The 20501-nt window shown below is 40.6% G+C and overlaps 2 protein-coding genes across 3 annotated transcripts in view; one reads left to right on the top strand and one right to left on the bottom strand.

Moving 5' to 3' along the window:
* The window catches only part of wdr19 (WD repeat domain 19), a 17226-nt gene extending 10535 nt beyond the window's left edge, over positions 1 to 6691 (top strand). Inside the window, exons 27-37 of one of the 2 annotated variants that reach the window (XM_068320790.1) lie at positions 17 to 126; positions 241 to 309; positions 402 to 479; positions 1573 to 1669; positions 1769 to 1893; positions 3180 to 3261; positions 3373 to 3523; positions 3618 to 3741; positions 3835 to 3911; positions 4461 to 4518; positions 6556 to 6691. In XM_068320790.1, coding sequence (XP_068176891.1) covers positions 17 to 126; positions 241 to 309; positions 402 to 479; positions 1573 to 1669; positions 1769 to 1893; positions 3180 to 3261; positions 3373 to 3523; positions 3618 to 3741; positions 3835 to 3911; positions 4461 to 4518; positions 6556 to 6669 — 1085 coding nt within the window. In that variant the 3' untranslated portion in view covers positions 6670 to 6691. Of the gene's footprint in view, positions 1 to 16; positions 127 to 240; positions 310 to 401; positions 480 to 1572; positions 1670 to 1768; positions 1894 to 3179; positions 3262 to 3372; positions 3524 to 3617; positions 3742 to 3834; positions 3912 to 4460; positions 4622 to 6555 lie in introns of those variants that run through there. The other variant, XM_068320791.1, reaches the window with a different exon arrangement.
* Positions 5964 to 20501, bottom strand: rfc1 (replication factor C (activator 1) 1). Its single transcript, XM_068320792.1, has 23 exons — positions 20404 to 20501; positions 19825 to 19956; positions 19673 to 19745; positions 18526 to 18642; positions 17861 to 18156; positions 17594 to 17668; positions 16974 to 17051; positions 16531 to 16881; positions 16278 to 16382; positions 16016 to 16195; positions 10625 to 10729; positions 10115 to 10532; positions 9844 to 9959; positions 9560 to 9674; positions 9088 to 9176; positions 8789 to 8926; positions 8493 to 8588; positions 8133 to 8386; positions 7882 to 7999; positions 7390 to 7535; positions 7093 to 7306; positions 6665 to 6853; positions 5964 to 6546 (listed from the first exon to the last, which is right to left on the bottom strand). Exons 1-23 carry the CDS (start codon positions 20404 to 20406, stop codon positions 6442 to 6444), a joined length of 3513 nt encoding a protein of 1170 aa, XP_068176893.1. The 5' UTR covers positions 20407 to 20501; the 3' UTR covers positions 5964 to 6441.

Below are 20501 nucleotides of genomic sequence, written 5' to 3'. Positions count from 1 at the left end.
GTGGTTTGTTAATCAGGGCCTGAGGCAACGCAGGAGGACTACCAGAGTATCGCTCTCTACTTTGCAGCAGAGAAGAAGCACATGCAGGCTGGCAAGTTCTTCCAGAAGTGTGGACAATATAGCAGAGTGAGAACTCTTTTTTTCTGATCAAACCAAAGCAGTCTTTTTTTTTTTGCATGCAAAAACAGTTATTGAATCCATTCGCTGGTTTCCTCTATTTTTCCATCCACTACCACTCAGGCCCTGAATCACTTCCTGAAATGTCCCAGCACTGATGACAACCAAGCTGTTGAGATGGCTATACAGACGGTGGGTGTCACTGTGAATATCCCAGTACAAGTGCAAAATGACCTTGGTTGATTCAGGGGTGTGTGTGGTGTGTGTCTGTATGTGTGTTACAGGTGGGTCAGGCCAAAGACAGTACACTGACGACTCAGCTGATAGACTACTTGATGGGAGAGAGCGATGGCATGCCCAAGGTAGTTAATGCATTGGATTGTCTTCTGTTTTGCTTTTATATTTTATATAATTTTTTTTATTTTTATTTGTTTCTTTGGTTTTTTCCCCGACGTCATAACAACAGACTTCACACCTTCAATAACATCAAGAACACTCGAAAAAAAAAGAACTGACGGTGAAATTCCCGTCCCCAGAATCAACAAACATCTCTCATCACAATATGTTGTCAACCAATTTATACATTGAATTTTTGCAGCCATGGTGGCACATTGTTGTTCCCAGCCGCTCAGTCACTCAGTTATTATCACTAGTCCTTCATGAACAGTTTCTCGAGAATTTTTGATAAATGTGGTAACTGTTGAGACATCCCCTTTTCTGCCTCTCACTGCCTTTCAGTTTTGAACACTTTCAAACCATCTATAGTGTCACGTCTAGATCTAGAATTTCCAGTGTTTTCCTCCATGTCTGCAGGCCAGCGTGTCTTTCCATTCAAATACCTAATATAATATCCAAGTTTTACGAAAGTCACTACCAGTCCATATGGAAATCGATCATTTCCCTATGGATGTCGAAGAGAATCTCTAACCTAATTAGAAACACAAATAATATGTTTGTCTTAGAATTGATATTTTCTGCTTTTATGGCACAGAAAAAAAATACCATGACAGATGACAGTCAATTTGCAAATCCTAGAGTTGCCTTTCTTGTACATATGATCCCCAGATGAAGATTCTGAATTGATATATAACTGAAGAGAGGAACAGAAGCTTTTCAAAGCCTTTAGGGCAAGAGAATAAAATCAGATACATTAAATGTGTTTAGTTGTCTGCTGGATTGTCTCAGTACTGGGGTCAGTAAAAAAATTGCAGCTTCTGATGGTGAAAATGTGCACATTAGTTAATATTATCAAAAGCTTTTGTAGGAAATGCCTTCATAAGGTTATTATTTTGTACACGCATCACTTTTATTTGGCTTTCATTTTACTGAACTGCAGTTAGCTAACAGCTATCTCCAATGTAAATGCATCTGTGTAAATCAGATCCTGTTTGACAGTGAGAATGACATTGTTGATTAAAGTAGTCAGTGCTATTTGCCTTCTTTTTCTTTTCCCAGGATGCCAAGTACCTGTTCCGTCTGTACATGGCGCTGCAGCGGTACCGAGAGGCAGCGCGCACCGCCATCATAATTGCCAGAGAGGAACAATGTGCAGGTACAAATGTATTCACATACCAACATTCTCAAAATAGATGTTTACCATAAAGTGTCTGTTTCTGTACATTCAATTTACCTTTCCACGTTTCTCCCAAAGGAAACTATCGAAATGCCCACGACGTATTGTTCAGCATGTACACGGAACTGCAGGCTCAGAAGATCAAAATCCCTGCTGAGATGGTCACAAACCTGATGATCCTGCACTCATACCTGTTGGTCAAGGTCAGTGAAACTGATGTCTGTCATTCATAATTTTGGCATGTTTTTTTGGGATGGGGGCTGAATGCGAAGCAGCAATGTGAGATGTTGGCTCATGTTCAGTTAGAACTACTACAGTGTGTGTAACACGATATCCAGAAAAAGTGTTTGTAGTTTTGAACAGCCTGACTGGAAAGAGGAATGGTAAGCCAGCCATATTGGTGCTCATTGTTTAGAGATAGTAAAATTATTGTTTTTGGTGTTGCAATGTTTGTTCACATCAGAGAGAGAAAAATAGCTAAAGTGAGGATAACATTTTTGCCTTGAAAAATCTGTTGATGTAACTAAACGCTTGATAAACAAGAGCTGATTGATCATGTGCACAACAATTACATAGAGCAGTTGCTGGCAGTGAAGTGCTTGTGTCATTGACAAAGCTTAAAAGAAGTAATCTTAGATAAATATAAGTAAGTAATGAGATGAAGATGGTAACAAAACAAAAACCTGCTGCTGTTGGCCCAAATGCTATAATACTATCAGCCAGATGGCAACAGGGGCAACAGTTTGCTGCTGGGGTGGAGTGGGTTGTAGAGGTCCCCCATGGAAGGCAGCACCATCCTGGTGATGTGGTGAGGAGACCACCCTCTGTATAACTTTGTGTTGAGGGCAGTGCAGCTGTAGTAACATGGCGGTTATGCAGCTAGAAAACACTCTATGGTGCCCCCCTAGAATCTGTAGAGTATCCTGGAGTCCATGTTGAGCCTCTGTAGCCGGCACAGGAAGAAGCGGCGCTGTCTGGCTGAATTTTTATTAAAGTCTGAGGACGTGACCTGGAGTCATCATACACTTACATGGACCCTGAAGAACCTGGAGCTGCTGAATAGCCACTGTAATCCCATTGATGTAGAGGGGGGCATGTTCTTCTCTCTGTATTTCCCTTTAGTCCTCAATCAGAGCTCCGGTTTTGCTGATGTTCAGAATGCGGTTCATGTCATCAGCAAATTTAATGATGGTGTTGGAGCTGTGTGTGGCCATACAGTGATGTATGGTGAAGAATGTGGGTGCCTGTCATTCATTTCAGGGTCTAAAACTTTGTTGAGATCAATGGTCCTGAGATTGGTGACAAGTTCCAGGGGAAGCAACAGTGTGCTGAACCATAGCTGCATTTTAACTACAAGTTTACCAGAGTGATCCTGTTTTTGTTTTCTAGGACTCCTCAGATACAAGGGATTGTTGTCCATCATACTATAACATTAACATTATTTGAGTGCAGTATTGTTGACTTTGAAGAATTTTGTGTGATCATATAGATTCACGTGAAGAGGGGCGACCACCTCAAAGCAGCTCGCATGCTCATTCGCGTTGGCAACAACATCAGCAAGTTTCCATCTCGTAAGTCTCTCACAGAGGGAAAGTGAGATCCACCTTTTTTAAGATGGAAAAGACTAAATGATGCTTAAATGTCATTGAAATTAAAAAATCTCGTACTCTTTTTGTGTGTAGATGTCGTTCCCATTCTAACATCAGCAGTTATTGAATGCCATCGTGCTGGACTGAAGAACTCGGCTTTCAGCTTTGCCGCCATGCTGCTGAGACCTGAGTACCGTAACGAGATCAACCCAACGCACAGGAAGAAGATTGAGGCTATAGTTCGGTGAGTCTGCACTTCCCTTTTTCTGTCACTTTTAATTTTTAAACATGTTTTCTATGTTTTGAGAATTCCCTCTTTTCTCCACGCGTCATTACAGACATCCAGATACATCTGAGCTGGAGGAAGAAACTACTCCCTGTCCTTTCTGTGGCTCTCAGCTAAAGCAGAATGAACTGCTGTGCATTTCCTGCAACAACAATCTGCCCTACTGCATTGCCACGGTACACCTGATTAAAAAACACTATTTTCATTGAGCAAAATGGTTACACTTCTACTTTGTCTTATCGTTTGTTCTTTTTAAAAACAATTCTCAGGGTCGTCATATGCTGAAGGAGGACTGGTCTCTATGTCCACATTGTGAATTTCCTGCTCTCTACTCACAATTAACGTTGTAAGTACAGTAAACATAGTTGTTTTGAAATTCATAAATCATAAAAATAAATGTAATTCTTAAGAAAAAATCTTTGAATCTTCTCAGAATGTCTTGTGACTTTATCTGTAAATGTTATGGGTGCTAGTTTATATTGGAGGGTGTTTTAAACCAGTCATAGTCTGATTGGAGACCATTTCCAGCCTACAGTACGTTTGGGTTTAATCATGATTTCTCTCTAATTGAAATTCGTGGTAATGCAAGGCTGTCATGACCTGTGGGTTGCCTCCACTCCCAACACTAAAGCTCTTTTTGCAGAGCTAGAGCTCGGTCACTGGGGACAATCTTTTTCAATATCCACACAATATTTGAGTCACTGATGTCATGAAATACTCAGTTGAGTACTTGTTTAGTCCCTAACCTGTGTTAACGGTCTAAATAAGTAAAGTGCAGATGTTAGTGGTGTAAAATATTTATTATTCTCAGTGAAATTGATTAAGTATAAGCGGGTTCAGTCTCTTCTCTTTCTGTAACATTCTCTAATCTACACCGAACCGTTTGTGTGTCCAGGTTGCTGGAAACAGAGACGGTATGTCCCATGTGCTCCGAGACACTGAATGTCCAACAGGTGAAGAAGATCTCTGATTGTTCCATTTACCTGAGAGCTGATGAACCTAATCAATAAAAATAGTCCCATGATAGTTTCTATTTCTGTAAATAAATGTATTTTTAGGTGAAATATTTATGGTTCTGTTTTGCTTTTTACTGTATTAAGAAGTCGAAGGGGTTTCTTCATTTCAGAACATTTTTATAAAGGACAGGTTTTTTTTACAAAATCACACCATCTCAAACTCAGTTTGGTCTGTGTTGCACAGCAGTCATTTCAATTACAAAATCATGCTCAGATCCAGTTTAATAAAGAACTGTAGATACTAATACTTCAGTTTTCACAAATGCCTGATACCCAAATAACACAAGTAGTTTAAATGGCACAGTGCAGCGGATTTGAGGTTTTCCAGCAAAATGCTACTTTCAAATACTACTGCAGACTAAAAATGTGCATTTGCAAATAGTTAAAAACACCGTAACAATGATTTACTGTACTCATGCAGTACAGCCCTGAAGATTTTCTGGTAGGACCAATGGCCACCACTAAGCTGAAAAGGAAAAAAACATTTAGATAAGCCAGAAATTTTTGGATGCTTTTCTGCCGAGTGAAGTGGAATACTCAATAACTGGAGTTTTGCTGGTGAAGATTGGACTAAGATATGATTCTGGTATCTGGTAGGCATCACTTTTCCAGTGTGTCAGAGGAGCAAGAAGTTCTTTACCAAGTACTAGAGATGCTGGTGTCATGGGGTTATTAAAAGCTGGATCATTTTGAGACTGAAGGAAGTCGGTAAATGGGAGATATACTTTGGGAAACACTTGTTCTACCTGCTGATCCATTTAAATGGTTCTTGTATGATTTGATTGACAAATATATTTTAGTAACGTTTTGGTATTACAGATTGAGCGATTTGGACATGAGGTATGACTTTTTGTTTCAAAGCTTAATAAAATTGACCTCAAAATTTAAATATTTGTTTACTGTCTGTAGAACTACTTGTTTTTGATGGTACAGAACCTTGATATAATTTTTTACCAAGTTGTTGATTTTATCTTGATTCAAACTAAATCATTGCTTGATAAATTTAATACTTCATAAATAAATGATAATTTCCAAGCAAAATTTAAGTTTCACTTTCAGACGCTGGTTCTGTAAATTGATTATCTTCTGGGGTTCTGGGGTAAACATTTGAAGAATTTATCTTTTTCTGTGAGGTTATGATTTATTTTTGGCATTTGACATTATTTAGTTACATTGTTGTAAGTACTACCAGTATAACCTATGATCTGACCAACTTATTTAGTGTCATGTTTTTATGTCTAAGAACAACTTTTAAATTCAGGCAAAACAATCTAAAAACCAAATTACGCTGACAAGCTTTTAAACATTTTCTAAAAATGTGTGCCTCTGCCAGATCAGGATACTTTAATTAAAAAATAAAAAACCCAATCAACACTCCTCAGTGATATTTTTATTTTAATGCCTACTAGGTGTTTTACAAAATTGCAATTTACAGGCATGTAAGCACAACCGTTTGTTCTGCAACATTTCTCCATTGTAGTCTTAGCAAAAAGTAACTTTTACATTCAACTACAGCACATTATTTACAGCTGTGACACCTGGCTCATACACTGATGATGGAACAAAAGCACTGTACTCTTGTGGGTTAATGCAGAGGAGTACAGACATGATAGCTGTTAGTATGAACAGATACGAGGCATCGTTCGTTTAGAAGAGCTATGATGAAAAACATTAAGTTAAAAATAAGAAATACAATTTTGAGCCACGTGTTACTCTAGTAAAGCGTTTGAATGCGGGACAGATGAGCTGAATGACGCGGATAAGATCAGTTTCAATGTTATTGTTCACTGAAGATGCAGAGGACACGAAGATCTGGTGCGGGTGAAAGGAGGGGGATTGTTTTCCACCTTTGGTCATGTTTTATTTCTTGGCCTTGCCCTTCCCCTTGCTTGCCCCTTTCCCTTTCCCCTTCCCAGAATCTTCTGTCTTCTCTTTATTTGATTCCTTCATAGCTTTAGCCTTCTTCTGTTGCAGGAACGAACAAGACAGAGAAAAAAAAATCCAAAAGATGAGTCAGAAAATACTTTTTGTTCATCGTATCAAATAGGATTACACACTTCCACCCCCTTCAGAATGCTCTTACTTTGATCATGGCATCTGTTTTGAGGCCCTCTGCCTCATCCTCAGACTCCTGCATGTCGTTGTCCACATCCTCGCCTCCCAACTCTGACTCTACACCGCCCCCACCACGACGACCCTTTTTTACTCCTTGCAGGGAGTATGGCATCAGGTGAGCTTCTTTGTTGTAGGTCCGTGTAAATGCCGACTTCACCTGGGAGGAGAAGGACAATGTCACCAGAGAAAGAGTCATTTTGATTCATTCATCGAAGTCTGTAGATTTAATTTTTACCCAAGAGAGAACCACTCATATGGGTTTAGAAGTGTATTGAACATTAGGTTTAACAGCAGTAAATGCAAATGGGTAAATAAAACTAACGTATCATCTCTGACCCATGATTTAAACCACAGGTTCCAAAATCCAAACTCCAGACCCTCCCACCTCCTGCTGACCTTAGAGTCCAGTTTGGAGTACGGATCGGGTTTTCCTCCCCAGATGCTGATCTCCATGATGCTATCCACGTCCTCCTTGAGGAGCTGGTAATCGTCCAGCAGCTGCACGGCTACGCCAGCTCCATCTGCTCCGAGTTTTTGCAGCGGGCTCAGCAGCAGCTGCCGCAGGTAATGGAGGTAGTCCAGGTTTACCGCCTGTCTGCTGCTCAGAGTCCTGCAGGGGCCAAAAAAAACAACAACAATAAAACAATTTCATTTTTTGTAACTAGTTCAAAGAGTGTGTGAAGATCTGCTCACTTTAAACTCATGTGTGAGGCCAGCTCCTGGATGATGCGGGAATGTTTACCAGTAGAAGAATTCTTGCCGAGCCAGCTGGGAAAAGTGGGAAACTGACTCATGTAGCCTTTCATGAGCTCGCCTGGTAGCACACTGGCATAAATGGCCTGAAAGCACACAAAAAGACCAGCATAATGATGAATGTCAGGAACACGTTTCTGTCTGTGTGTGTTTAAATGCACTGGCTCATTAAAAGTATCCAGTGCACTTAGTTATTTAAGTATGAAATTCAGTGTTTGTTATGAAACATTAACAACAGCTCAGGTAAAAGAAGAAAATGTTATTAATTTAGAAAAAAAAATTTGGAAAAGGAAACCAGTAATATAATAAATGCGAGAACGTTAATATGTTATTATATATTAAAAAAAAAACCCCACTGTTGTTGTTTGATCGGGTGCATCTTGACCTACAGACAAGCCCACCGTTATTTTTTAGTTTGTGTGACTGTGGTACCTGGGTTGGCAGTAGTGACCAGTTCTGCCCAGAGCGGATCCGTCTGTCCACCAGGTCTCCATCAGAAATGGAGTCAGCTGTCTTGCTGAGCAAAACTAGGTGAGACTTCATATTACCACTACAAGAAAGCAGACAAATCAAGGAACTTAGTAATTTTTGGGGGAATATGCTCATTTAGCTTGTTTTCCTGTCTGTTAAGACATGAAGCAAAAAGGCTGGAAACCTGCTGGAGAAAATATGAGCTGTCTTACCCAGCAGCTTGTGGCCGAACATGAAGGTAGTTCTCTTGAACAAAGAGTGGTGCTAGTGAGTAGTCGTGGAAAAAGAGATCCAGTTTGTCGATGAGGCTCATGTGGGATGTCTCCTCCCCTGATGAAAACACCTTCCTACAAACATCAAACGGCCCCATCTTCGTGTCCTTGCGGGCTTTGGCTGCGTCAGACTTACACTGGTCATAAGACATCACTCTGTCTTTGGCTGACCACATACTCAGATTGTGGATCACCTAATGGGAAAACAACCATCTAGGTGAGAGTGGCAACCAAAGGTAACAGGCGTAACCATGACTTCATTATGATTGGGACTTTTATTCTTTTTTACTTGAGCTTTACCTGTCGGATATCCTGACCGGCAGCTAGGATCATTTCATTAAGAGCTGGGGGTGGGATTTTGATTCCCTCCTTGTAAGCCATGGACATCATGGCTCCCTGAAAAAGGAAACAAAGAGAGGAATAAATAAGGCTTACTTTTTGAATATTCTTAGCTTGTTTTTAATCATTAGGTTTTCCAATTTAACATCTACACGTACCAGCTAAATTCATTCAACAGCTCCATGTCTGATGTATTTTGAAGTTTCTACTGTTTCATTTTAATCAGAAGCTAGAATAAAGGCTGTTTGTATGTGTACCTTGATCTGCTCGACTCGTGGTCTCTGGAACCGGAGGTCATAGCAGTAGTTGGCCAGTGACCTGATTTTCATGTGGTTACGATCGTTGCACATGCAGATAATGGGAATCTTTGAATTTTTGATCAGGCCGATCATCTCCTACAAGAAGGAAATGGTCAGAAATCAACAAAGAGAACATAATAAATTGATTTTCATGGATACACCTTGATTTAAATTACAAAACTAGCGCGGTTCGGGCTTTTTAGCTTCATGGCAGCGTAGAACGACAGCAGTTATTTTCCACCAGTAAACTGCTGTACCTGGATTCCTCCACGGTCCTCATTGCCAGCCATGCCGTCTACCTCATCCATGATCAGGACATGTTTGCTGCTCACAGTCTGAGACGTGCCTACAAAACATGACTAACAGTCAGATATAGAGTTCACTTACTGCAAGAAAAATATGGAACATCTCCAAGACAGCCAAAAACCCCACAAATAAACAAAAAAAACCCCCCAAAGAATACTAATTATAATATTTATTCTTAGATTTTTCTATTATTTTTGCAAACCTTGAGAAAATGTTAGCACACTGCTTCACAAGCACTGAAATGACATTGTGCAGCAAAAAAATGCAAACAGAAACTTCTCTGCTCCACGATCTCGTCTGGATTTATTTCACAATTAAAACTTCTGCTGAACTTCTTGAAAAACAAGTGCATCAATAAAGACCGATTTCAAGTAAAAAATATAACACAACACCATGAAGAAACAAGAAATAAAATAGTTTCACCTTTGTAGAAATTTTCAATGGTTGTGTTGTTAAGAGATTCTGCGACAACTTCTTTCAAATTCTTCTTACTGCGAGTGCAGCTAGCATTCATCTCCACATAACTGAAGCCCAATTCCTGTAAGAAAATCACACAAGCACAGAGGGGTACAGATCAGACTGTGAGGAAATGTGTAACCAGCTGGAGATCACTGGTTTATGAATATTAAAAAATAACACACTAAACATGGCAAAACATACAAAACAAAAATTTCCCAAGACATGCCGGCATCTGTATTCAGACTGACCTCACAGACCAGGGCAGCTGTTGTGGTCTTCCCAACACCCGGAGGTCCAGAGAGCAGAGCAGCTTTGTATCCTGATCCATCATCTTTTCCTCCTCCAAACTTACCAAACCTTGCAGCTACGCAGAATAAAAATAGAACAAATCACACGCTCTTGCAGACAGAAACATCTTTTCGAGTTGAAAATTTACTGAACAAAACAATTCCTGGCAACCAGTTTTCATCACCATCAAATTTGCTCAAACACCACAAACGCAGTTCAACATGTTGATACCTGGTGGCTTAGAAGCATTCCCGCCGTGGTGTTTGTACCAGTTCTGCAGCCAACGTAGCAGCTTATTGGCACAGCTCTGATCTCCCTGCTGGCCAATAACAGCCTTCAAAGACAGCGGCCGGTACTTGTCAACCCACAGCAGACTGTCGCACTCTCCAGTCGATAAGGATGACAATCCAGAAGAAGATGGAGAAGAAGATGAAAGCGCCAGGTCTCTCCTAGCTGTGTAACGTGAGCCTCTCCCAGCTGGAGTTCCACCTTCCTTGAACTTGGCACCGTGGCCTTGCACCAAGCTGGTCTTTGACGGACTTGGGGTGTGAGGCGATGTAGAGTTACCTTTGGAGGGAGACGTCTTCTGAGATTTGGGGGTGCTCTTTGAAGTTTTACTGGGGGGCGTGCGGGTCACTGACACCTTCCTCTAAAAGAATAAAACAATTGGAAGTCATATTAGCCCGTCACATATTAAATGATTTCATGAACATCATTCAGGAAAAAAATGTTCATGCTGACCTCAGCCTCCGCAGCAATGACATATTTGGACTTCTTTCCTGGTGTTGTCCTGATCAGCTCTAACAGACCATCCTCATCCAGGATCTGGGTACCAAAACTCTGTGCCTGAGTATAAAAGTGGACAAAAGAAAACAATGCATTAAGATACAGTAGTACCTTGAGATGCAAGTTTCATTTTTTCTGTGACTGAGCTTTTAAGTCAAACAGCTCATACCTGAAAAACAAATTTTCCCAATTTAAAATAACTAAAATCATTTTAATTAGTTCCAGCCTTATAAAAAAAACCCCAAAGCTTCTAAATTATGAAAAAAAACCCCCTCCTAAACACACATATTTTTAATAAAACAATAGACATGCATGCTATACCTGCCTGTGTATAATTAATTATAAAACATGATAAAGTATTAAAAGAAACGCAAAAGTCACAAGCACATATGAACTTCATCTTTACTCCATGAATGACCATGAGATCTGGTCTCAGCTAATCTTGTATCCATCCGCCAACTAGAGGGGGTCTTCCAAAGCACGGCTTGTATCTCAGCTTTATATTCACATGTCAAACAGAAATATGGACAGAGCCACAGGTCTGATCTAGAAAAAGTCACATGTCGACTAGCTCATATCTCAAGGTACTACTGTATCGGCAAATTGTACAGAAGACATAAGACTGAGAAGTGGCAACCAAGTCTTTAATAAGTGACTGATGCAGCAGGAATACCAAGAATAGCTTGGTTAGGGCTCTGGACTGCGCTAGGAAGATGTGTCGGCATCGAGTAATAGTCTCTGGCCTCTTGCCTGTGCGGGGGAATGATGAGACTTATAGCAGACTAACAGCTTTGAACCGCTGGCTGGCGCGCTACTGTAGGGAACAGGGTTTAGAACAGGGTTTAGGCTTCGTAGATAACTGGCCTTCCTTCTGGGGCCGCCCCGAGCTGCTGAGAGCTGACGGCCTGCATCCTACTGGGGCAGGGGCAGCTCTATTATCCAGGAATATAGACAGGGCCTTACAGCGTCTTTAACAATAGCCATACAGCGCTCGGGCTGCAGGTGATTAGAGAGCCTGCTAGGGTAGTTGTTGATGCGGTTGTGGAGTCTAGACTAGGAAACCATCAGACTGATGGAATAGTTAGTGACGTTGAGACTGTCTCCTTCCCTCAGATTTTTAATAAAATGGCCCGGGACATTACCCATGTGAATCTTACTTCTGCTCTTATCACCACTGACAAGGTGCTTTTCAGTGAAGCACCTGATCAGGTTATCCAAGACTCTATACCTGAAAGCATCCCAGTTATTGTATCACATCGTGTTTATAGGTCTTTACCTCCCAGATTTATTGAGACGCGGCATCTGATTAAGATTAATACATCCTCAGCTGTTAAACCGTCTAATAATCATGTTAGTGACACTACCACATTTCAATTTGGCCTTTTAAATATTAGATCAATGTCATCGAAGGCCTTGCTTGTGAACGATTTAATTCTTCAGCATGGCCTGGATATGATTGCTCTATGTGAAACATGGCTAAAACCAAATGTCTTCTTACCGTTAAATGAAGCTTCACCACCTGATTTTACATATGCTCATGCCGCAAGGGCTGATAAACAGGGTGGAGGTGTTGCTTTAGTCTACAAATCTATTCTGAACCTGACTTCGAATCTAGATATTCATTTTACATCTTTTGAGGCTCTTGTTCTAAAACCATCGCCTACAGCTGTAAACAGCAGGCTTTATCTTGTAGTAGTCTATAGACCGCCTGGTCCCTATTCTTTATTCTTAGAAGAATTTGGTGAATTCATTTCGGATCTAATTACTCAATCTGATGAGGTTATGGTGACAGGTGATTTTAACATTCATTTAAATAACCCTAGTGATCCGTTGTGTAAAGCTTTCCTAACCCTCCTGGACATGTTAGGTTTCACTCAGTGGGTTCATGAAGCAACTCATTCCAATGGTAATACCCTAGATCTGATTCTATCGCGTGGTATAAATGTTACTGCTGTGACTGTCTCTCCTCTTACGTCAGTGATATCTGACCATTTTCTTATTACTTTTAAAGCAGCCTTTACTTGTCAAAATAGCATTACTCCTGATTTAGTCACTACTCGCCATATCGGCTTGTCAACGGTATCTAAACTTAGTGAGCTTCTACCTGAGGTATTGACTCCTTTTACTGTAGCAACAGGATCAATCGAAAATTACACTAGTGATCTAAACTCAGCTCTTTCTAGTCTGTTGGACTCAGTTGCACCTCTAAAAACTAAAACCATAGGGGTGCGCAGGTCTACACCATGGTTTAACGAGGAGACACGCGCTCTCAGACGAGCCTGTAGGAGTTTAGAGCGCAGGTGGCGTAAATCTAAATCTAAATCATGCTACATCTCTTGGCACGAATGTGTCTTAAATTACAAACGTGCTCTGTCCACCGCTAAAGCTGCCTATTTCTCCAGATTAATAAGTAAAAATAAACACAACCCTCGATTTCTGTTTAATACTGTAGCCAGATTGACCCAGAAACAGTCAACGGCAAGCAGCTTGTTATTGGCGGCTGATGATTTCCAAGATTTTTTCTGCCGTAAAATTGATAACATTAGACATGAAATAACTTCTTCAGCTTCACCTGGATCAAAATTTGATGTGGTTCCTTCTCTGGGTGTTAAAACCCAACTTTTCTCTTTAACACACTTTGAGAATGTCTCTCTGGTAGAATTAACAAAGTTGGTCTCATTCTCCAAACCTACTACATGCCTCTTAGACCCTCTCCCTGCTAAATTAGTTAAAGAATTATGGCCATTGCTGGGCCCTACTATGTTAAATGTAGTTAATCTTTCTCTTGCAACTGGTGTTGTTCCCACTAGCTTTAAAGCGGCCGTGGTTAAACCTCTGCTTAAAAAGCCACATCTCGACCAAGAGTCTTTAAATAATTATAGACCAGTTTCTAACCTTCCATTCTTATCTAAAATACTAGAAAGGGTGGTATCTCAACAGCTCTTAGATTATTTATCATTAAGCGGTCTTTTCGAACCATTCCAATCAGCTTTTCGGGCCCGCCATTCCACTGAAACAGCACTTACCAAAGTTGTGAATGATCTCCTATTAAATCTGGACTCTGATACCACTTCTGTTCTCCTTCTTTTGGATCTTAGTGCAGCATTTGATACTATAGATCACTGTATACTCCTTGACCGACTGGAGAGACAGTTTGGTGTCTGTGAGTTAGCTCTGGCTTGGTTAAAATCTTATCTATCTGATAGGACACAATGTGTCTCCTACAATAATAAAACTTCTGCCTTCTCCGACGTCAAATATGGCGTACCTCAGGGGTCTGTCCTTGGTCCTCTACTATTCTCCCTGTATGTTGCACCTCTTGGTCAAATTATACGCAGCTTTGGAATAGGTTTCCACTGTTATGCGGATGACACACAACTTTATATGCCTATAAAAGCAGATGATCGATCTGAATTGAGTAAACTAGAGGCCTGTCTTTCTGCTGTGAATAGTTGGATGTCCAGTAATTTCCTGCTCCTAAACCCAGACAAAACTGAAATGTTAATCATTGGCCCTGCACGACATAGTAACCAATTTCAAAACCTAACAATATCTGTAGATAACTGTCTTATAACCCATAGTTCAACAGTCAAGAACCTAGGAGTAACGTTAGATTCGACTCTTGCCTTTGACAAGCATATTAAAGAGGTGACAAAGATCGCCTTCTTTCATCTACGTAATATTTCCAAAATTAGGTCCTCTTTAGCCATGGCTGATGCTGAAATTTTGATTCATGCCTTTGTGTCCTCTAGACTTGACTATTGTAATGTTCTGTTATCAGGGTTGCCTCGGTCTAGAACTAGGGGCCTTCAGATGGTTCAGAACACAGCAGCAAGAATATTAACTAAAACTAGGAAATTTGACCATATCACCCCAGTTTTGGCTGCATTACACTGGCTCCCGATTCATGTTAGATCCGATTTTAAGGTACTCTTACTAACATACAAAAGCCTTAATGGGCTTGCACCAACCTATCTGTCTGATCTTGTTAAACCTTATACGCCGACTAGGGCTCTCCGCTCTCAGAATACTGGTCTCTTGTGTGTTCCTAGATTTAAAAAGAAGTCAGCTGGCCAGAGGGCCTTCTCCTATCGTGCCCCTTTCTTGTGGAATAACCTCCCTATAAATATTAGACAGTCTGAATCTGTAAATGTCTTTAAATCTAGACTCAAAACATATCTGTTCGACCTAACATATAAGTAATATCGGGGATGGCGGTCTCAATGTTTAGGTTTAGCCTAGTCCTGCCGACGAGTCATAGGATTTCTTAGTTAGGCCCCTGCCTCCCATTAATTCTCTGCTGTTCTGGTCCCTCTAGCACCACTCTCGCCCCTGCTATCTCTGCTATCTCTGTTTCTCTTCCTTCTTCTGCTGTTCTCTCTCACAGGCCTCTGTGTGGTGGATCATCGGCAATCGGCTACCTCTGTCTGCTTCCATGGCTGGCGATAGCACAAGCTGTACAGTGGTCCTGTTTCACCATCCACTAGGGGAGTGCTGGTTCTGCCTCATTTGGTTCTGCTGTGGTTTTGGGGTTTTGCCAGAGTAACCTTGACTTTAACTTTTTTGAGCTGAATGACTTAGGCACTGTTTGGTCTGTCCTCAGAGTGGTGGATCCTCAGCAATCGGTGACCTCTGTGTGCTTCATCGGCTGGTGGTGACTCGCTCTACTGGATGGATCGGCATGCCTTTGTTATACATTTATTGTGACTGTTATTGTTACTGTTATTATTATTGTGTTGTTAATCTGTACATGCGGTATCTATTGCTTCGTCTGTCCACTCCTGGAAGAGGGGTCCCTCCTCTGCAGTCTTCCTGAGGTTTCTCCCATCCATTTTTTCCCCTGTTAAAAGGGTTTCTGGGGGGAGTTGTTCCTTATCCGATGCGAGGGTCGCACTGCTTGCAGTGCACAAAGGTCAGAGGGATATCGTCCATGTGCAGATTGTAAAGCCCTTTGAGACATTGCTTGTGAATCTGGGCTATATAAAAATAAATAAACTTGAAACTTGAAAACTTCATGACGAGTTTTTAGTGCATTTTATCTGACAAATGACTATGTCTCAGATGTTATCATTTGTAGATGGGTGCTGATCCTTCTTCTAAACTGCTGTCTCTAACATTCTCGACACACAACTTCTGATTCAGTAGGATCTAAATTTAAATTTTGAAAACTCCCATTTTTTTATATTTCATACACTACAGTAGATCAATGCCAATAGTAGTCTTAGTTTCCACTTACTTTCACTGTATGTAGAAGTCCATGAACACAGTTAATTTCTGTATGACTGTGATATCAATATCACATGTAAATTTAAATCAGAATTTGCTAGTCTGGATTAGGTTGGTCACCTTTTCAAGCTTTGAGACGCCACTGTCTCTGCCCTGCACCAGGTAGGTGGTCTTTTTGCTGATGTTGCTTGTCACTTTGCCTCCGTAGCGCTCGATCAGGGACTTGGCTTCATCTCTTTCCATTGATTCCAGGACACCAGTCACCACAAACACACAGCCCTCCAAACAATTCTCTGCACCCTGGAAAACAAACAAACCAAATCATAAGTGACAATCCCAAAAAGATGGTTGTGAGCTGAAGGATGGATTTTCTCTGTGCAACCTTAGGAATTTCCTTGGAGCCCAGAGCTCGGGGCCCATCTCTGTTGAGGTAGTTCCTGTAAGCTGATGTGTTGATCTTCTTCTGTGTATCATCAGGACTTGTGCCCTGATTGAGACAAAAGATGATGTGTTTAAATTATGTGTTTCTTTTATGAGCCATTTACTTTTCACTTCTCATTCAAGAATATAATGATTTGTAATAATGTCATTGTTAGAATGCATTTTAATTGACAAAAACCATCTCCTCTGTTCACCTCTGGTTTCTTGGGAGAAGTCTTGGCTGTGGTGGGTGTGACCTTCATGTCTGGGCTTGACGAAGCAAGTGGCTCCTTTTTGGGAGAGATTTTTGGTTTTCTGGGGGAAACTGCAGCTTTCACCTTCAGACCTTCATCTCCCTCCTCATCTTTTTTCTTCATCATAGCCAGTTTAGAGCTGGTTTTGACCTGGTCAGCGTTCTTCTTATGAGACTGAGTCATTGCATCGTCCGACACGTTGCATCTTTGACTGGACTTCGAAGAGCTGGAGGTACTGCTGGCAGCATAGTTTGAACTGCTCTTTTTGGGAGATGTGACAGGGATTGTTTTATCATCTGAGCCTTTACGAGCCTGAATATAGAGACCCCAAGGAAATTTACATTACCTTTAACAACCACAACAACAAAAGTAAATGCGCCGTTATGTTGTAGCTTTTTAGTCACCTTCTTTGCTTGAGGCTCATTATCCAGCATCGCCAACGTTCTGGCAAAGTCCTCATCTTCATGAACCTGCTTTTCTAGCTGAGAGAAGACAACAAAGGACAAGCTGAACTGTTAACTGAGTAGCGTCATTGCTATGAGGTTTTAACAAGTTTGTCACATGTTTAACTTGTTCTTTGATTTACACACTTATGTATTTAAAGACACTTTAAATTGTATGTTATTTTAGTAATTCTATGAAAAGAGTCACAATAACCTTTTGTTTACACTCAGGTGGCAATATAAACTTTTAAGTTAAGGATTTTCCTTTTTTGCACCAGCCCTCACATTCTTGTACATTAACCTTACATTAACCTTACAATTGATGAATCTGATTGTTTGCTTAGACTGATAATTTTGTCAAAACAATTTCCCAAGACCCAACACAGCTAAACTGCATGTTATCTAACTTACTAATCATTTAAGAAGGAAAGTTTAAAAGGAGAGGTTAATTTATCAAAAATAAAACAAGTAAAAAAGATGTCTGCCAACATCTGTCAAAACACTTGTATTGCTAATTTTTTTTCTCCCTGTTGACTGATAAACTACCGTTTAATAAGAATAGAAATTAACAAAATATCTACCTCCATGTCCTCGTCCATCTGCAGTGCTCTGGCAATTTGTTCATCGCTAATGAGCTCATCTGTGTCCTCAGTTGGCTGGGGAGGAAATAATTTTTAATAAATTCAACCTGCTATACTCATGTTCTTATTTGATGTTGTAATGACACCAGAGAAAAAGTTCAGTGAAGGGTTTAGTGGGTAATACTCAGAGATCTGTGATTTTAGAGATGTGATGAGAGGAGTAATAAATTTTAACAGCAACGAGTGATGGAGATCATCAAGACTTACAGCCTTTCGCTTGGTGCTGCCTACGAGCTTCTTATCAGAGCGCTGAATTGCCGCACTGCCGAAGTATTCTAGTACAGAGGTGGGGGTTTGTTTGGGTGAAGGAGGTGGGGCTGTCTTTGGGGTGACAGGAGACTTTGCTGTACTTTTACTCTGTGTGGAAGAGGATTTGCCAGGCGACTTCACCATCTTTGTTCCAGGGTGAGTGCTCTCAGGATTTGACTTTGATGGTTTGGCTCTACCATTCTGCTTGGGTTTGGAGACTTTCTTCAAAGACTGAAAAGTATCACTGTCTGAGTCTAAAACCAAAAAAAAGATGAAGATCTTATCAAAACATAGTATCTAGGAAATTACCAGAATACTCCTACCGGAATTCCCCATCATAAAGCAGGATCCTTCAAAATTGTTAAGAGTATGAATTAAGGTACAGGTACTCAGAGCAGGTTAAGTACTACAGTCAAGCGAAGCAATGACAAATCTGTAACACTAGATAGCAAGGACTATCTGATTGACACTACAGCTGCAACTTTAATGTCTGCAAAAACAGACAAAATTGCACAGATGTCATCAAAAAAAAAAGCCTTTACTTTCATCATAGCAAACATGACAATAAACCATTTTATTTCAAAATGCCAAGACCAAGGTGTATGTCAGCACTGTCCCATTACCTGTTTCAGAGACATACTGCACAGGATCTTTTTTGGAAGGCTGCTCAGTCATTCTCATTTTTGATTTTTTTGGGGGGGATTTCTTTGACTTCCGGGCTAATTCTTCTTCATCAGAATCTGATGAGACAAGAAAAGATGTGTGCAAGGAGGAAAATATCAAGTTTTTGGTAGCAACTCAAGGAACAAGTCCCCAGAGGTAAACATCTGTCATTATGAATCAATACTGCATTTTTCTTCTTCAGGATGGTACGGGTGGAGGAAAGTGTCAGGTGTGATGTGTGATAGAAGAGTTTCAGCTAAAATGAAAGGAAAGGTGTACAAAACTGTGGTGAGACCAGCGATGTTGTTTGGTCTAGAGACAGTGTCCCTGAGGAAAAGACAGGAGACAGAGCTGGAGGTAGCAGAGATGAAGATGCTGAGGTTCTCTCTGGGAGTGACCAGGAAGGATAGGATCAGTAATGAGTACATCAGAGGGACAGCACATGTTAGAGGTTTTGGAGATAAAGTCAGAGAGGCCAGACTGAGATGGTTTGGAGATGTCCAGAGGAGAGATAGTTAATATATTGGTAGAAGGATGCTGAGTTTTGAACTGCCAGGCAGTAGGCCTAGAGGAAGACCAAAGAGGAGGTTTATGGATGTAGTGAAAGAGGACATGAAGGTAGTTGGTGTGAGAGAAGAGGATGCAGAAGACAGGGTTAGATGGAGGCAACTGATTCGCTGTGGCGACCCCTGAAGGGAAAAGCCGAAAGGAAAAGAAGAAGATTTTTCTTAAATAAAAAAAGATGTCTCCTGACAGCCTGGATTAAATTCCAAAGTTGCAACTAGTTCCACATCCAATAATGCTAGAAATGATAATTCTCTATGCTCATGTTTTTTAACTTTCTCAAAATTTCAAACTCCCGTTGTTCAGGTTTCTCTGTATTTGTGTTCTGTCAATAGACTTCTATTTCATACGACTAGAAGCATTTAATTTTTTAATGGCACATGAGATATGTCATTTTGTTTTAAAGCAACACTTCCCAACACTGACCTTTGTTTTGTTCGCTCAAACAGGATAACACATACCAGGTACACAATCAGAATAATCATGGAGTGGAAATCATTGCGAATGGTCCAACAAGGCATAAAGTTTTAAAAGCGTGCATACCTGAATCTATGACTCCATGTTTCTTTCGTTTTTTGTCACCAACCTTGTGTTTCTCCTCAGGCTTGCTTTTGACCTGAAGCAAATGAAACAAAATAAATTAAAAAGAAGAATTATTAGAACAAAGCAGGCAGACTGTGACAGGACTTCTTTACTTTAGTCGCTTTCTTCTTCACTTCCTCGTCTGACAGAGAATTCTTTTTCTTCTCTGCTTTAATGTCCCCTTTTGAGGTCGATTTCTGCGCCGCAGGTTTGGCTGAAGTCGGCTGAAAGAACCTCCTGATGTCCTGCGGACAACAAATTCATTGGCCTGATCAGGAAATTTCTCCGAGGAAAAAAAACTATTTGGTTACTGATCAGAACTGACACAACGCTGCGCTTCTAAATTGGACAAGGATAAGTGACGCCTAACAGTTTGGAGATTTCACTTTCGAACATTTATATTGTCATGTAATTGTGCATCGTGTCTCGTCATTAACTAATCAGCACAAAGATGTCAATACTTAACACAATAATAATACCACAGATGTTGTATGTATGTTATGTTTCTCGTAGAAGTCTAATTCTAACTAATATGAGATGTTCCTTTGGCTATGGCTAGCAGACTGCACTTGGAAGTTTCAACAGCAACGCGCAGATTCAACAAGACAAATGGATTGGGGTTATTAAGTCACTTTCTTTAGAAGAAAAACGTCGCTTCAGATGGAATAAATTTCTGAAAATGTTTAACGTACCATATTTTCGCAATTTAGACTCAGGAGAGTTCTCAAAAAGTATCTTGAAATCCCAACTGATTGGCGCGAAGCTTGGGGTTGTCGCTAAGAGATGACGT

The sequence above is a fragment of the Antennarius striatus genome, chromosome 8 (genome assembly GCF_040054535.1).
Source record: "Antennarius striatus isolate MH-2024 chromosome 8, ASM4005453v1, whole genome shotgun sequence".
In the NCBI taxonomy this organism is placed as follows: domain Eukaryota; kingdom Metazoa; phylum Chordata; class Actinopteri; order Lophiiformes; family Antennariidae; genus Antennarius; species Antennarius striatus.
Note: the sequence above shows the minus strand (reverse complement) of the source record. Positions and strands in the feature narration are given on the sequence as shown.